At 47.1% G+C, this 18,922-nt stretch overlaps 1 protein-coding gene across 3 annotated transcripts in view; it reads left to right on the plus strand.

The window, feature by feature from the left end:
- Window positions 1-17,364, plus strand: part of LOC141272720 (uncharacterized) — a 37,409-nt gene extending 20,045 nt beyond the window's left edge. Inside the window, exon 4 of one of the 3 annotated variants that reach the window (XM_073683724.1) lies at window positions 15,338-17,364. In XM_073683724.1, coding sequence (XP_073539825.1) covers window positions 15,338-16,821 — 1,484 coding nt within the window. In that variant the 3' untranslated portion in view covers window positions 16,822-17,364. The remainder of the gene's footprint in view (window positions 1-15,337) is intronic. The other 2 variants (XM_073683733.1, XM_073683743.1) reach the window with 2 other exon arrangements.
- Window positions 17,365-18,922: the final 1,558 nt, after the last annotated feature.

Here is an 18,922-nt window from a genome sequence, read left to right on the forward strand (position 1 = left end):
GTCCGGACCTTAGTGTGAACGATCGGGTATGGTTGTCTACCAGGAATATAAAACTTAAGGTTCCCTCCTGGAAACTGGGTCCCAGGTTCATCGGGCCGTACAGAATCAGTTCTATTATTAATCCGGTGGCATTCCGTCTTGACCTCCCCCCTACGTTTAAAATTCACAACGTGTTCCACAGATCGTTGCTTAAGAGGTATGTGGCGCCGGTGGTACCGTCACCTTTACCTCCCCCTCCAGTGGTGGTCAAGGGTAACTTGGAGTTCCAGGTATCGAGGGTCATCGATTCACGCTTTAATCGCCGGTCCCTTCAGTACCTGGTTCATTGGAAAGGGTATGGTCCTGAGGAGAGGATGTGGGTTCCTGCGTCGGATATTAACGCAGACCGATTAGTTCGGGCCTTCCACACTACTCACCCGGATAAACCTGGCCCTGAGGGTCCGGAGGCCCCTCGTAGAAGGGGGGGTACTGTCACGGGTGTGTCGCCACGAAGATCGTCACGATTACACAGCCTGACTTCTCGCAGCTGACTTTTTGGTGCTTTGTGTTTTCGGCAGTGAGGGAGTTAATTCTCTTTCTCTCTGTGCTAGACGAGGTCCAGCCTCGCCCAGCTGCAATCAATGCTGCTGTAGTGAGTCTCCTTCAAATGCCTGCTGGTCTGTTTGGGAAGTGTCGGTGAAAGCTTTTCATACAGACTTACAGAGCGGATCGTGGTATTTGGAGTTTCTGAGATAAGTGTATTTGGAGTGTATTTTCCCTTCCTCGCTTTATCATTTATCTCCTTTCCCGTTCGTGTTCCCTCTGTTGTAGTTGTGTAGTCTTTGTATGCAAGGTGGTTTTGGTTTTTCCCTTGTACTGTCTCGTTCGTCTAAGTACTGTGTGTGGGCATATTATTACTTGTCCTCTTTTGTTGTGATCGGGGTCCTTCTCAGGACTAGATTACTTAGGTGCAGGGATCCTCAGGAGGTAGGGGTTACGCTGGCGGCCTGGACCTCTGTACCTTTAACAGTACCTCCAGGTTGAGGGATTAGTCAGGGCCCCAGCTTAGGGTCAGCTTAGGCCCCCTACCTCCAGTATACAGAGACAGTGTGACAATTTTGACCCTAAAGACCTTGGCATTTTTGTCAATTCTGACCAGTGTCCCTTTACGAAGTAAAAACTCTGGAACACTTCAACGGATCCTAGCGATTCTGAGATTGTTTTTTCGTGACATATTGGGCTTCATGTTAGTATTAAATTTAGGTCGATAATATTTGCGTTTATTTGTGAAAAAATCAAAAATTTGGAAAAAAAATTGAAAATTTCGCAATTTCAAATTTTGAATTTTTATTCTGCTAAGCCAGAGAGTGATGTGACACAAAATAGTTAATAAATAACATTTCCCACATGTCTACTTTACATCAGCACAATTTTGGGAAAAAAAAATTTTTGGTAGGAAGTTTGAAGGGTTCAAAGTTCATCAGCAATTTATCTTTTTTCCAGCAAAATTTACAAAACCATTTTTTTAGTGACCACATCACATTTGAAGTCCCTTTGAGGGGTGTACATGATAGAAAACACCCAAAAGTGACACCATTCCAAAAACTACACCCCTCAAGCTACTCAAAACTACATTCAAGAAGATTATTAACCCTTCAGGTGCATCACAGGTACTAAAGCAACATGGAAGAAAAAAATGAACATTTTAATTTTTCTAACAAAAATTTTCTTTTAGCCTAAATTTTTTAATTTTCACATGGGTAACAGGATAAAATGCATCCTAAAATTTGTTGGGAAATTTCTCCTGAGCACACCGATACCTCATATGTGGTCATAAACCACTGTTTAGGCTCACGGCAGGGCTCAGAAGGGAAGGAGCGCAATTTGACTTTTGGAGCTAATTTTCCATTCAAAAAGTGAAATGTTGGCTCCTTCCCTTCTGAGCCCTGCCGTGCACGCAAACAGTGGTTTATGACCACATATGAGGTATCGGTGTGCTCAGGAGAAATTGCCCAACAAATTTTAGGATGCATTTTATCCTGTTACCCATGTGAAAATTAAAAAATTTAGGCTAAAAGAAAATTTTTGTGAAAAAAAAAGTCCTTTTTCGTTTTCCCAGCTCAATTTGTGAAGCACCTTGGGGTTTAAAGTGCTGACTATGCATCTAGATAAATTCCCTGGGGGATCTAGTTTCCAAAATGGGGTCGCTCCAATGTTTAGGCACACAGGGGCTCTCCAAACGCAACATGGTGTCTGCTAACAATTTGAGTCGATTTTCCATTCAATTTGTTAGCGGACACCATGTCGCGTTTGGAGAGCCCCTGTGTGCCTAAACATTGGAGCTCCCCCACAAGTGACCCCATTTTGGAAACTAGACCCCCCAAGGCACCTATCTAGATGCATAGTGAGCACTTGGAACCCCCAGGTGCTTCACAAATTAATCCGTAAAAATAAAAAAGTGTTTTTTTTTCCACTTTTTCATTTTTGCAAATCAATTTGTGAAGCACCTGGGGGTTCAAAATGCTCACCACCCATCTAGATAAGTTCCCTGGGGGGTCTAGTTTCCAAAATGGGGTTACTTGTGGGGGAGCTCCAATGTTTAGGCACACAGGGGCTCTCCAAACGCGACATGGTGTCCGCTAACAAATTGGAACCATGTCGCGTTTGGAGAGCCCCTGTGTGCCTAAACATTGGAGCTCCCCCACAAGTGACCCCATTTTGGAAACTAGACCCCCCAGGGATATAAACCTATAAAAGTATCACTAAAAAGTGAGAACAGTCCCAAATCAAGTGAGAAACCAAAAAACGAAACATTCCCTGATCAATTTTGCCAGCCCAATTGTATATCATATGGTATATAATCAAAAGCAAATGGGAATTAAGAAAAACTGTGGGATCAGTTTGTAAGAGATTAACAAATTTTATTTAATATAATAGATATACAACATAGAAAATATCAGTTAAAATGGTTTGGAGTGACAAAAATTACTGCAATGGCACTATAGAAAAAATTGGTGAAAAAAATTCAACACGATAGAAAATAAGTAGAGACACATGGGATCCTGCTCGAACTACATATGGCTTCCTAGTGCAAAGCAGTAAATTAAATGCGCAGCAATCAAAAAGGTTAATGGTATACAACCTAATTATATCTTGTCTGCATGACTTCCTAATAAGGCTGTTATGATATGTTGCAAAGCAATACGGTTTATGCCTAACTATCAGTCGGAAAGTTAGTAATATGTAGCCTGATTCTGTCTAGACTGTATGTCAGAAAAGGACTAGAACAGAAATAACTTGAGTCGTAGTATATAAAAGGTAGGTATTACTAGAAACCCGTGCAACAGCCTCGGATACTGTTCAAACTACATGCAGTTTCCTAATAAAGGCTACTCTAAGCTATTAAGGAGGGCAGCAGAATTAATGCTCAGCAATCAATCAAAGAATTAATAGTATGCAGCCTAATTCTGTCTTATCCACAAGTCAGTGACAAGATCAGGGCAAGATATAGAGCGTAGGAATACCTTGAGTCATGGTGTAGTGAGGAGCAGGTTGTGAAGGACCCGTGCGACAGTTGCACTTGTCCTTCACAACCTGCTCCTCACTACACCATGACTGCTGGTTTCTTCACAATCCCCATGTGAAGTACCAGTCCCCAATATTTCAACATTTCTACTGAGTCAACGGGACTTCAAGTAGAAAACATTGAATTTGGGTTTGCAGCCAAAAATTGTTGGACTTAGATATTGGTCTGCTCCACCATGAGACTGACAATGGCCTCAGAGAAATAGACTTTGAAAAAGTCTATTTCCCTGAGGTTTGCTGTCTCAAACTGGATTCCTGATTGGGGAAGGAAATCAGAAATCCGTGGAGTGTAATTTTCAGGGACGGGGGTCCACACGGAGGCCCTGTTGCTAGGTTGGGCGTGACTAGCACCAGGTTGAGGGTTACTCACAGATGGCTGTGGGTCTTCTTCCACGGCCTCCGGACGATGTCTTGACCGCTGACGTCGTCTTGGTGCCGGCTCGGTGTCACTGGAGGAGGAGGAATGGGAGGAATAGAGGAACGTGGGGTCCTCTCCCTCACTATCAGCTTCGGAGGCAATAATGGAATATGCCTCCTCAGCTGTGTACGCCCTAGACTGGGATGAGCGGGACAGGCGGGACATTTTGTGTGCTGTGTGCATGTGTAAAAAGAAAAAAAAACAAAAAACTTTATTATAGTGTGAGTGTACGTGTGTGTATGTGTGAGTGCTTGGTGTAAACTTCTGCAATCACGTGTGGGGACTGTCAGGTGCAGGGGACTGTCAGGTGTAGGGGGCGCACTCAGGCACACGGGGCACAGGAGGGGGCGCACTCAGGCACACGGGCGCAGGAGGGGGCGCACTCAGGCACACGAGGCGCACTCAGGCACATGGGGCGCAGCAGGGGGCGGGGGGGTGATCACTGGGGACGGGGGGGTGATCACTGGGACGGGGGGATGATCACTTGGAGGGATGGTGGGTGATCACAGGCGCAGGGGATTTACAGCGAGCCTGCTGCTGCCTGTGATCACCTTACACCGGCTGGCAGAAGGAAAGCACCAGCCGGTGGGTGAAGACGTGGGAGAGGGAGCGGAGGGAGCAGTAGGAAATTGGACTGGGGTGGAGGGGGGGTGGAAGGGGTTGAAGGGGGGGTTGGGGGCTAAGTGGGGGCTGGAGTCGAACAAGGGGGGAAATATTTACCGGCGGTGACAGCAGCGGCGGATCGGTGGCGGCGTTGGCAGCAGCAGATCGCGGGGGGGCTACCAAGCTCCTCAGCTTCCACGGATGGGATGAAAGCTGGTTAGCTTGGTCAGCCATTGTAAACATCCCCTCCGCATCTGATTGGAGGGCTAGCGTCACATGGACACTAGCCCCAATTAGATCTGGGGGGGGGGCAGAGGTGACACTCAACCCAGCCAATGGCTGATGCTATATGCATCAGGCCATGCCCAGATTGTAAATATTTCACCAATTTCCATTGGTGAAATATTTAATTCATTCCGATTGGCAGTTTCACTAAAGTGAAAGTAAAAATGCCAATCGGAGGGGTCCTAGGCACGGGGGGGTTAATCCAACCCCCCTGGGGTCAACTACAGGTTGTCTAGTTGCATCAGCAACTGTGACACCTGAGTGACACTGCTCGCACGCGCTGTGTGACAGACGCTGTGACATGGGTCGGGAACGCACCGATTTCCATGTCACAGACGCTGTGACACGGGTCGGGAAGGGGTTAATGCCCCCGTGTCCTGGGAGTGAGTGGGAAAATTATGTGGGATTTGGTGCACCCACTGCTGGATCAAGGTTATCACCTCTATGTAGATACATTTTATACCAGCATTGCACTCTTAAAGTCCCTCTCTGAGCGAGCTACCGCAACGTGTGGTACTGTCCGCGAAATTCAGAGAGGCCTCCCTAGGATGCTAGTTGGGCGGCTGCTCAGAAAGGGTGAGAGCAGAGGCCAATGTAGCAACATCCTGCTGGTGGTCAAGGACAAGAGGGATGTCCTTTTCTTGACCTCCATACATGGTGATGGCAGCACCTCCAGCATTGTACGAGGTTCCTCTACACGGATCCACAAACCAGACTATGTAGTGGGGTACAACAAGAACATGGGGGAAGTTGGTCTCTCTGATCAAGTCCTCCAGTCGTACAGTGCCTTGAGAAAGGCCAAGGTGTGGAACAAGAAGCTGGCCGTGCATGTCATGCAGATGGCAATGTGCAACGCTTTCGTGCTATCACGAAGTTCAGGCCAGGCTGGTACATCGTACCTTCAGTTCCAGGAGGTAGTGATCAAGGCCCTAATCTTTGGAGATCATGAAGGAACGGGCCCCAGAACTTGAGGTGCTTGTATCGTACCAGGACAACATTTCCCCGGGAAGGTCCCTCAAACTGGAAAGAGAGGAAGGTCGCAAAAAAGGTGCCGAGTGTGTTACAGAAGGGGGATACGCAAGCACACCACTTATCAATGCGACACTTGCCCCAACAAACCTCGCTTGTGTATAAAAAATGCTTCAGATTGTACCACACATCCATGGACTACAAAATTCATTTTTTTACTTGCATAACTTGCGTATGCCAACCTGACGTACTCTACACAATTCACGTATGCCAACCTGATGCACTGTATGCAACTCGCATATGCCAACCTGATGCACTCTATTCAACTTGCATATGCCACCACATTATAGAGTTCACATACCAGGAAAACACTAGATCAATTCGAATATAGGGTCACTTGTGGGGGGTTTCCACTGTTTAGGCTCATCAGGGGCTCTGCAAATGCGACATGACGCCTGCAGATCATTCCATCAGTCTGCTTTCCAAAACGTGTCTCCTTCCTTTCCGAGCCCTGCCGTGCTCCTAAGCAGTAGTTTTCCTCCACATATTGGGTATTGGTGTACTCAGGAGAAATTGCACAACAAATGTTGGTTCCATTTGCTCCTGCTATCCATGTAAAAATGAAAAAAATTGAGGCCAAAACATGTTTGTGGGAAAAATCATCTATTTTTTTTTTTTTCATTTTTCAACGTTGTAAAATTTTGTGAAGCACCTGTGGGTTCAAGGTGCTTACCACACATCTAGATAAATTCCTTGAGGGGTCTATTTTCCAGAATGGGGTCACTTGTGGGGGGCTCCACTGTTTAGACACATCAGGGGATTTCCAAATGTGACATGGCGGCTGCTCTTGATTCCAGCCAATTTTGAGTTAAAAACAGCAAACAGTGCTCCATTCATTCTGAGCCCTGCCATGCGCTAAAACAGTAGTTTCCCCCCACATATGGTGTATCGGTGTACTCAGGAGAAATTGCATAACAAATTTGGGGATCCGGATTCTCCTGTTAATCTTGTGAAAATAAAAGAAATTGGGACTAAAGTTACATTTTTGTGAAAAACAGTAAAATGTTAATTTTTTCGTTCCACATTCCATGAATTCCTGTGAAGCACCTGAAGGGTTCATAAGCTTCTTGAATGTGGTTTTCAGGACTTTGAGGGGTGCAGTTTTTAGAATAGTGACACTGACACTTTGTGACATTTTTGTCATATAGGCCCCTCAAAGCCACTTCAAATCTGACTTTGTCCCTAAAAAAAAATGGTTTTGAAAATTTTGTTGGAAAAATGAGAAATTGCTGATTAAACTTTTAACGCTTTTAACTTCCTAACAAAAAAAAAATACATTTCAAAATGGATGCACATGTAAAGTAGACATGTGGCATATGTTAAGTATTAACTATTGTGTGACATAACTCTCTGGTTTTAGGGCATATAAATTAAAAGTTTAAAAATTGCAAAATTTTAAAAATATTTACAAAAGTTACGATATTTTCACAAATTGACGTGTTAGGGATCCAGGTGGTGGAACCTCTGTGCTGCGGTGCAAGGAGGGACCCAGTGGGGCATAACTAGGTATCAACTCAGACCGACCTGGGTCGTACGGCGGCTCAATCAACTCCGTGACCAGGGAGGGACCGAGCAGAGGGACCAGGTGCTACTCTGGGGACGACCTTGTAAGAGAGCCGGTGACTCCCATGTGTCAGATGGCAAGGACTGACCGGGTTCAGCAGATGAGCACAGCAAGCAGGCTGACGGGTGGTCCGGACAGACTTACTGGCAGACACGGCAGGTAACAGGCGGGAGCCTCTAGGTAGGCTGTCGGGCAGGCAAGGCAAGTAATGAGCAGGAGCCCCTAGGTAGGCAGTCAGGTGGTCACGGCAAGTGACAGACGGGAGCCTCTAGGTAGGCTGGCAGGTGGTCACGGCAAGTGACAGGCGGGAGCCTCTAGGTAGGCTGTCAGGTGGTCACGGCAAGTGACAGGCGGGAGCCTCTAGGTAGGCTGACAGGTGGTCACGGCAAGTGACAGGCGGGAGCCTCTAGGTAGGCTGTCAGGTGGTCACGGCAAGTGGCAGGCGGGAGCCTCTAGGTAGGCTGTCAGGTGGTCACGGCTAGTGACAGGCGGGAGCCTCTAGGTAGGCTGTCAGGTGGTCACGGCAAGTGACAGGCGGAAGCCTCCAGGTAAGCAGGCGGACAGAGCCCATAGACAGACTGGCGGACTGGACTGTAGACAGACTGTTGGGCTGGAGAGTAGACAAGCAGACGGACTGGACTAGTAGTAGGCTGGCAGGCTGGACTAGAAGTCAGGCTGGCGGGCAGGACTGGAAGACAGGCTTAGCAGCGGGACCTGAGGGCTGGAGCAGAGTTTAACACACAAAGCTACAACCTTGCACGGGCACCTCCATATTGGAAGAGGTGCCTTTTATAGAGGAAGTCCTCCGGCCATTGGCCGAGGACTTTTCAGGACAGCGTGCGCGGCCCCTTTAAGAGGGAGGGAGCGCGCACGCGCGCCCTAACACAGAGCCGGGGAAGCTGCGTGCAGCAGCTGCAGGGAGGCCGGAAGACGCCGGAGCAGGACCGCGGTGGTAGGGGGAATGGCTTCTCTGCCGGGAAGGAGGCAGAGACGCCGATGCTACAAGACGTAAGGTTATACCAAACAAATTTTACCTATATCATGAAGTACAATATGTCATGAAAATAACAGTCTCTGAATCACTGGAATCCGTTGACGCTCCAGAGTTATTACTTCATAAAGTGACGCTGGTCTGAATTGTAAAATGTGCCCTGGTCAGGAAGGCGAAAACAGGCTGGAGGGTGAAGAAGTTAAAAACAAAGAAATCAAAGCAATTAAAAAATGAAATATTTTCCTATCACCCATGACAGCACCACAACGAGAGAGGGGATCCGCCCTTCCAGGACAGGAAACCTACAGAATAAAAGGGCGGCGCCTCTCCACCACCTCAGTTGGTTTCCTGTCCTTGAGGGGGAACCTTGTTAAAATGGCGGCAGTAGAAAGAAGAGAAGATTATTCCCAGACCTGGGCCGGTTGGTTTTCAACAAGGCACAGTCTCTGCTGCGGACGGCGCCAGGGACCTGGAAGCGCCATGGTGGGTCCAAGGGGGCCTGTCCCGTCGGACGGGCGCGAGCAGCAGCCGCGCCATTATCTTATGGTGGCCTGGCAGCCATGCATCACGGTTGCGCAGGCGCAGGACTCTATCAAGCAAATTCCGCCCTAAGACGCACGCCGGTGAAAAAAGAAGTAGCGGAGACCCATGTCTTCTAACATGTTTCCGGCTACTGTTTTGTACCAGCCAGCGGCCCTGATGACGAGCGTACCGGAGGGTCCTTGATGGGAGAACCTTAGACAGGCTTACCTGTTGAAGATCCGGATACTACTGCGTGGCGCCCCTGCCTGGGGTCGGCAGCTCCAGCTCCGTGCATCAGTGGAAAAGCTGCTGTGGAACTGCGCCCCTGTCTGGCGTCGGCAGCTCCAGCTCTGCACGTCCGTGAGAGAGCAGCTCTGCACATCAATGGGAGCACCTGTTGAGCTGCGCCCCTGCCTGGGGTCAGCAGCTCCAGCTTTTATCGGCGCACTATTGGAGGTGCCCCTGCCTGGGATTGACCTCCCCAGTATTGCTCAGGCGTGGCCGGATGGAGAGGAACAGGCCTGTGACTTGGTCCAGCCTCAGAATCCGTACAACTGGTGGTGAGTAATCTTTGTGAATGTTTACCTTGTTTATGGGGCCCTTTCCTTGTAATGGTTACTAGGAAAGGCTGAAGGAAGTTAGCGAAAAACTCAAAACTGTGTGTGTGTGTGTGTGTGTGCTCTGTAAGACCCCATCTGGGCCAAGGGCCTCGTTCTTTAAATTTGGCTTCAGGACGGAAGCTGGACCTTAGACCTCTAGGCTAAAGTTAGCCACATGTCTGGGCCGCACAGAGCCTCATGATTGGGCTTCAGAATTTACCGCAAAAATGAGCCTCAATCTGCTCAGTAAATGTTAAAGTAACTCTCAGAGGTTTTTACTGTTGTCCTCCAGTCTGTTTACTCCATCCATAGGACGGCACATGGTGTTAATACAGCACATGGTCTCTGTGAAGGTCTGCTGTCCAGCTGCGTCTCATCAGTTGGCTCCTTCAGGTGGGGCTAGTCTGACAATTAAGATTTACCACCCAAAGGAAAGGTTTATCCTTCGTTCAGATGGATTACTCTTTTAAATAAAAATCTGAGCGCAGTGCCTTATAAAGCCTCTTTGTGCTTCACAAAAAGAACATCATAAGTGCCTCATAGCGACTCATGGCACATTTTAGCGCCTCATAGCATAGTGCTTCATAGCACATCATAGTGCCTCATGGCACATCATACCATAGTGCCTCATAAAGCCTCTTTGCGCTTCACAAAAAGCACATCATAGCGCTTTATATCACATCATAGTGCCTCACAGCGCCTCTTGGCACATCATAGTGCCTCATAGCATAGCGCTTTATAGCACATCATAGTGCCTCATTGCGCCTCATGGCACATCATAGTGCCTCATAGCTTAGCGCTTTATAGCACATCATAGTGCCTCACAGCACCTCATGGAACATCATAGTGCCTCATAGCATAGCGCTTTATAGCACATCATAGTGCCTCATTGCACCTCATGGCACATCATAGTGCCTCATAGCTTAGCGCTTTATAGCACATCATAGTGCCTCACAGCACCTCATGGAACATCATAGTGCCTCATGGCACATCATAGTGCATCATAGCATAGCGCTTCATAGCACATCATAGTGCCTCATGGCACATCATAGCATATTGCCTCATGGCACATCATAGTGCCTCATAGCACATCATAGCTCTTTACTGTGCCTTTTAGTACCTTATGGGGCCTCATAGTGTCTCTCGATGCTTCAGGGTGCCCCTGTGCTTTGTAGTGCTTTATAGGGTGTCTGTGCCTTGTAGCGCCCCTGTGCCTCATAGTCCCTCTTTGGAAAGGTACTGGTTGCACAACTAAGTTTATGTCTGAAAAAAAACAAGTTCAGCGACTGGCAAGCTTACCGAATTCAGGGGGAAAAATATCCTAGCCTCTATTTTGAGACAGAGGGTGGCAGTATTCCTGGCTGGTGCTCAGCTGGCTCTGTGGTATGCTGATTGGAGGCAGGTGACAATAAGAACGCTTCCTTAGTTTTGCAGGTTAATAATAAACCTTGTAGGGTTTCACTCTTAAAGGTAGGAGGCATCATGTAGTGCTCATACAGTCATTGTGGGTTTGGTCCAATCAAGCGCAGTTTTATTGCTTTTTACAGGTTGCACAGAAGTCATAAACATTAATATTTCTGGTCTTGTCCAAGCTCTGACTAAATAGGACAGACCCTGACTACTCATATACAGCTCAGCTAACCCAGCTTGATCAAACAAAACAATATTTATCCAGGGCAACCACTGATACTTGTGGAGTCTGGCCTGTGTCTCTGATTAGCTCCAAGACACATACAGTCTGCTCTGCTCTCCAGCAGTCTGACTAAGGTGAATGCCTAGCCTGCTCTAATGCTTAGCTCTCCAGGTGCCTGAATCAAGACCTGTAACGCTATTATTTAACCCAGGCCTACCTAGGTTTGCTACAACCCGAAGGGGCTGTACAGATTCCTGAGAGTTAGATCATTGGAAATGGACTCTATAAGACCTGCTAGTAAATCTGCTGTTCCAGATTGCTATATAGTAGTATAGGCGTTTAAGGAGGTATACAATCAGGTTCCAATTCACATAAAACATCAAATTTCCTGAGAATAGTTCTTGGCATAAAATGAGGATTTAGGCTTTCAGTTTGTGTCCTTCCATTCAGATGTTAATGAGCCTTAAGGCTTTATGGAGAATTATAGTAGTTAGGACAACTCTCATATCGAAGGAAGAGGCATTGACAATAGTTTACTGCAACTATTTCGGGATTATGGGCAGATCCATCGAGCGCTGCAGCACTCACTGGGCAGTGAGTAAGTGTTGTGGTCTCCCAAGGTAGAATAAGGAGTCCTGCTATATGTCAAAATGAATAAGCCATCTGGCCACAACTCTGAACAAGGCAATTGCTGTTAATAACTCTAATCTCCTACATTCCAGTAGTAGCATGTTCACGGGTACACACCCGGGGGCTGCCTCTAAAGACCCGGTTCCTCTTTCCTAAAGAAACTTTAGGCACTATATAAGAAAGCTCCATTCATCTATACATGGTCACCATGTAAAGGTCTTGTCATACAACAGAGTAGCTTTATCTTACGTAAACCATGATGGAGGAACTCTGCCAAGATCACTAATGACACTTATGTCTAATCAGTTCAGATGGCGAAGTCTCACCTTTTATCTTTAACAGCACCTCATATAAAGAGGAAGAGAATTGCAAGTGGACCTTTTTAGCCGTAGACTACTGGAACAGTGTCCGACCTGCATTGAATAAGCAAGGATTGTGAAAGTGAGCTTTGGATCTAGGCCCATTTTCAGTCCAAAGATGGCACCCTGAGATCTGAATCCAGTGCTTACAGCTCTAACGAGCCTTCGCTTGAACCTATGGATTCAGGGTCTTCACATTAAAGACTATTATCCCGGTGGCCCTGACTTCAGCATGGTAAGTTAGTGACATTCAAGCTTTGTCGGTTAATCCTCTGTTTATACAGATCCTAGAAGATGGGCCGGTTCCGAATCTACCCTATCTTCCGAAGCTACCCCATCTTCCGAAGATGGCTTCCAGTTTCCATAGAAGTCAGGAAATTGTGCACTCTACTTTCTGTGCTAACCCAGGAATCCATGGCAGAACAATAAGAAAGCGGATGTCTCCATCAAGCATTATGTAAGGTTGTGATTCAGTCTTCACCTTTCACCTTCTATAGACACTATAGGCTTGATCTGGGATCTTCTGCTGTCCTTTCCTTTAGGAAAACTGTTCTACAGGCTGTGGTCCCACCCTAACTTTAAAGTTTTTTCTCTGTAAATCTCTCGTTGTGGTGCTGTCATGGGTGATAGGAAAACACTAAATTACTTACCGGTAATTTGATTTTCCTGAGCCCATGACAGCACCCTTATATTTCCTCCCATCACTGGTAGAAGTTGATCACTTCATTTCCTTCGTGGTGTTTGATTCACGCGATGTGTAGAAGGAAAAATCATGGGATATATAACTATTAAGTAGTGTCCTTTCATACTCTGTAAACAACTGAGGTGGTGGAGAGGCACCGCCCTTTTATTCTGTAGGTTTCCTGTCCTGGAAGGGCGGATCCCCTCTCTCGTAGTGTTGCTGTCATGGGCTCAGGAAAATCACATTACCGGTAAGTAATTTAGTGTATTTGGTTCCCCAAAAAATTCAATAAAAACCAAAATCAAAACATGTAAAACTTTTAAAATTGTTTCAATGAAAACATCAACTTGGCGTGCAAAAAACAAGGAAATGGTGACATAAACAAAGTATGTATACGGTGTGTGTGTATGTATGTATTTATGTGTATATATATAGAGAGAGAGAGAGAGAGAGAGAGAGAGACGCACTTTTTTTTCCCAAATTTGGGAGGAAAATGTGGGGTGCGTCTTATGGTCCGAACGTTGCTTACCTGCGGTGGTGGTGGAGCGGGATCTCCCTCCATGGCGGCGGCGGCTGCAAAGGAGGAGGAGGTGAGATGCTGCTAGTGTCTGGCTGGGGGCTGCCGGTGTCTGGCTGGGGGCCAGCGCGGGTTGGACTGAATGCGGGCAGTGTCTGTGATCCACAGAAAAATGGCTGCCCGAGCCGGCGCATGCGCTGACTTGTAGCTCGGGCGGCCATTTTCCTGTAGACCAGAGCTTCAGGAAGATGGCCGCGCACACCGGAAACCTGCGCCGCTCACCGCCCCGGCCCATCCAGTCTAACCAAAGCCAGACACCAAGGGCCCCCAGCCAGACACCCGCAGCCCCCAGCCAGTCACCTGCAGCACCTCACCTCCTTCTCCTTTGCTGTTGCCGCCACCACCACTGGTCCCGGTCCCCAGGCAGGCCTCGGCGGCACGCAGCCAGACCCCTGTCCCTACCCTTGTACTGACCTGGAGAATTGTGGAGCCAGGTCATTTTTAGCACACAATAAACGCAGTAAAAGCAAAAAACAATGGTGGAGTTGCATTTTTATTTTTATGGAAAAAAATGCAATTCCACCATTGTTTTTCCCTGCACTTGGATTTTTTTTCCCTTTTTTCACTACTTTGTATGTTAAAAAACTACAACTCGTCCTGCAAAAAAACAAGTCCTCACATGTCTTTGTCCGGCCTCAGCTATGTCAATGGAAAAACTATAAAAGCAATTGCTTTTGGTACAAATGTAGGAAAATAATGAAACACAAAAACTCTAAATTCCTGGGTTATTAAATACTTAACTGCAATTTCATTTAATTATTTTTTACACTTCAAATACTTTTTGACAATATTTATAAGTCCTATAAGGAGACTTGAACATATGATCCTTTGCTTGCACAGATAAAGCAGAAGTAGTACGGTGCTTTATCTCAGCCTGACATGATTTTCCTGACAGCCGACCTATTAGATCCTGTGTGATCTAACAGGCTCAGAGGCGACAGAGGGAGCATTCTCCTTTTGTCAAACTCCTTCCAGACTTAGTCAATAGTGATTTCGACATTTAAGGAATTAAACATCAAGGATTGCATACAGAGCATGGAACAGTAAAGAACACTTCACCATAGTGTGGGACCAGAAGGGGTTATTAGGTAGCACCTATTTTATACTTCATTTATGTGTGTGCAAAGATGCATAGAATCACACCTGCAGTTTTTTTTTGTGGTCGTTTTCAATGCAATTTTTTCCAGCCAGAACTGTGATTTGGTTCAAAAGAAATGTTCTGGCTTTGAGTTAAAAAAAACTGCACTTCAAAATGCGTCAGAAACATGTCATATTATGTCTAAGGTTATTTTCACACTTTTTTTTTGGGGGGGGGGGGGGGGATTTTTTTTTTAAGCATATTAAAAGCTGCTTTTTACAGTGACAGCAAAAGCTATGAAATTTCAGAAATCTCCTGCACACATTTTGTTTTTTTTTTCTGACTGAATTGGAAAACTGCTGCTTTTTTGAAAACTGCAGAATGTCAGTTTTTTCAGCATTTTTGCAACGTCTTTTTCACCTACAGAAATCAATAAGTGCAAAGAAGCAGCAAAAAAACATTGCTATCAGTTTTTGCAGCGTTTTTAGTGAAAAAAAGCAGGTACAGGCAGGATGTGAAACCCATTTGTTTTTGTGATTTTTACAAGTTTAAACCAAAATGTCTCGGTGTCCTCACCTGAGCTTATTAGCATGAGTATTAGTACAATGTAATTAAATTAGTGTTATGTCATAAAGTAAGCAAAGCCTTAGTATAGTAAGAATTACCTGGCCAATGTATGAAAGTAAACAATGTCCGACCTACTCAATGTACTGCCAATGTCTTAGGTAAACTATGCCACACCAATTCAACTTCCCTCCCCCCCCGCTGTTACATTTGTAATTGTGTATTTTTACTCCTTACAGAGCATGACAATAACTGTTCTGAGAAAAGCTTCATGTTATTGACAAGTTCTAAATTAGAAGATGACTATATGAAGCTGCACTCTTCAGAAGAAAATCCCATCAGCTCTAATGTAAATTCAGGATTCAACTGTACAGAGCTAATATATAATCCACCTAATCCTGAGGAACCGTCTCCTGACCAATCTCAGATTGTTACAAATACAGATCAGACAGGGAGCAGAGAGCTTCAGTGCGGTATCTGTGGAATGCAATTTGCAAGAAACTCAAGTCTTCAGACACACAGAAGAATTCACACAGGGGAGAAGCCATACTCTTGTTCAGAATGTGGGAAAATCTTTAGAAATAAATCAAGTCTTGTTATACATGAAAGAGGGCACACAGTAGAGAAGTCATTTTCATGTTCTGAATGTGGAAAATGTTTTATTTCTAAAGCCAAGCTTTTTGATCATCATCGAAGTCACACAGGGGAGAAGCCATTTTCTTGTTCAGAATGTGGGAAATGCTTTACACTTAAATCACATCTTGCTACACATGAGAGAATCCACACAGGAGAGAAGCCGTATTCATGTTCAGAATGTGGGAAATGTTTTTCCGATAAATCGGGTTTAGTAGCTCATCAGAGAACTCACACAGGAGAGAAGCTATATTCATGTACAGAATGTGGGAAAAGTTTTTCAGATAATTCGGCTTTAGTAAATCATAAGAAAATTCACGCAGGAGAGAAACCATATTCATGTTCAGAATGTGGGAAATGTTTTATACATCAAACTGGTCTTGCAAAACATCAGAGAATTCACACAGGAGAGAAGCCATATTCATGTTCAGAATGTGGGAAATGTTTTAGATGCAAGTCAAATCTTATCCAACATCAGAAAACTCACACAGGAGAGAAGCCATTTTCATGTTCTGAATGTGGGAAATGTTTTATTTCTAAAACAAAACTTCTTGATCATCATCGAAGTCACACAGGGGAGAAGCCATTTCCTTGTTCATTTTGTGGGAGATGCTTTGTAATTAAATCAAGTCTTGTTACACATGAGAAAATCCACACAGGAGAGAAGTCTTATTCATGTTCAGAATGTGGGAAATGTTTTATTTCTAAAACAAAACTTCATGATCATCATCGAAGTCACACAGGGGAGAAGCCATTTCCTTGTTCATTTTGTGGGAAATGCTTTGCACTTAAATCAAGTTTTGCTGCACATGAGAGAATCCACACAGAGAAGTCTTATTCATGTTCTGAATGTGGGAAATGTTTTATTGCTAAATCCATACTTCTTGATCATCATCGAAGTCACACAGGGGAGAAGCCATTTTCTTGTTCATTTTGCGGGAAATGCTTTACACTTAAATCAAATCTTGTGGCACATGAGAGAATCCACACAGGAGAGAAGCCGTATTCATGTTCAGAATGTAAGAAACATTTTACACATCAGTCAACTCTGATATACCATAAGAGATTACACAAAGGGGAAAATGCGTAATTATGTTGAGAATGTAGAAAGTGCTTTTGTCATGGGTGTGTCAGGTGTGACAGACTCGTTGCGGATTCAGCTGTAGAAGGTCATTGCTGTAGCGCTGGCGTCCCTGCCCTCTGCTAGGCAGGGACGCTGCTCCCCTCACCGCTCTGCTCCGTGCCCGGCGTCCTCTCCCCGCTCTGCTGTCAGCGCGCGCTCCTGCCCGGCGTCCTCCTCCTGCTCTGCTCTCGGCGCGCGCTCCTTCCCGGCTCCTGTGCTTAGGGCGCGCGCGCGCGCGCTCCCCTCCTCTTAAAGGGGCCGCGCGCGCCGCCCTAAAGAGTCCCCGGCCAATGGCCGGAGGACTTCATCATATAAAAGGCACCTCCTCCAAAATGGAGGTGCCCGAGCAATGTTGTTTGCACCTGTGTCTCACCTGTGCTTCAGCCCTCAGGTCCCGTTGCCAGTTACCTGCCAGTTACCTGCCAGTTACCTGCCTGATTCCTGCCAGTTACCTGCCTGATTCCTGCCTGAATACTTGTTACCTGTCTGCCAGTCTGAGGTCCGACGGTCTGCCTTACTACTCCTGTCAGTCTGTCTAAGGACCAGCCTGCCCGCTCACCTGGGAGCGCATATCAGCTACCTGCCTGCTTGCCTGAGGTCCGACGGTCTGCTTTACTACTCCGGTCAGTCTGTCTATGGACCAGCTTGCCCGCTCACCTGGGAGCGCTTCTCCGTTACCTGCCTGCTTGCCAGCCCGGAGGCTCCGTTGTCACGTGCTGTGACCACCAGCTATCTCAGAGACTCTTGCCCGCTCACCTGGGAGCGCATCTCCGTTACCTGCCTGCTTGCCAGCCCGGAGGTCCCGTTGTCACGTGCGGTGACCACCAGCTATTCCAGAGACTCTTGCCCGCTCACCTGGGAGCGCTTCTCCGTTACCTGCCTGCCTGCCAGCCCGGAGGCTCCGCCGTCACGTGCCGTGACCACCTGCTATTCCAGAGACTCTCGCTTGCTCACCTGGGAGCACCCATCTACCATCTGCCTGCTAGCCTACCCGGAGGCTCTGCCATCACAGGTCGTACCTACCCCTTACCCAGAGACTGCCCTGATCACTTGCCGTATCTCCCTGTCCGTTCACCCAGAGACTGCCCTGATCACTTGCCGTATCTCCCTGTCCATTCATCCAGAGACTGCCACCCGCTCCCTTACAAGGGCCGCCCCCTTGTATAGTAGCTCAGAGGTTCCGCCTCCCGGACCCGTTACAGTTTGCTCGGGCCATGGAACCCGGTGGCACCCAAGCTCCCTCGCTCTCGGACCTCTGTCTTGAACTGTCCCGTCAGAGGTCCCAACAGGAGACCATCCTGGGTCACCTGCGGAATGTTAATACTCGCCTGAACACTCTGTCTGATCCACCAACAACCTCCGCCAGTACCATGGTATCCTTTTCCGGACCCCGGCTCTCTGCACCTCCTCGCTTCGGAGGCGACTCCGTCCTGGCTCGGGGCTTCATAAATCAGTGCACCCTGCATTTTGAACTATTATCCCACCAGTTTAACTCCGACCGAGCCAAAATTGCCTTTATCATGTCCCATCTCACCGGGGAGGCCCTGGCCTGGCTAAATCCTCTATGGGAGAGAGGAGATCCCCTGGTGTCCGACTTGCCTGCCTTTCTCATGGCTTTCCGGAAAGCCTTCGACGAACCCGGACGGAGGACCTCATCCGCATCTTCTCTGCTTCGCCTCCGTCAGGGAAGCCTCACCGTGGGCCAATATGCCATACGGTTCCGTACCCTTGCCTCGGAGCTGGCCTGGGATAACGAAGCCCTGGTATCCGTCTTCTGGGAGGGTCTGTCCGGCCGTATTAAAGATGAACTTGCTGGTCGGGACATTCCTACCACTCTCGATGATCTAATAACCCTTGCCACCCGGATTGACCTACGGTTCCAGGAGCGTGCCAAAGAGGTCACCCGTGAGAGAAGGATTCCACGTCTAGCTCCTACTTTCCAGGAACCCGTCATTCCTTCCGTTTCTCCACAGGTACACTCTCCTGAGCCTATGCAGGTCGACCAGACCAAGATGGTCAAATCCCGTCAGGATTTCCGCCGTGCCGAGGGGAGCTGCTTCTACTGTGG

The sequence above is a fragment of the Phyllobates terribilis genome, unplaced genomic scaffold, assembly GCF_046119375.1.
Source record: "Phyllobates terribilis strain yellow unplaced genomic scaffold, ASM4611937v1 Scaffold_1__5_contigs__length_1240528914, whole genome shotgun sequence".
Taxonomy (NCBI): domain Eukaryota; kingdom Metazoa; phylum Chordata; class Amphibia; order Anura; family Dendrobatidae; genus Phyllobates; species Phyllobates terribilis.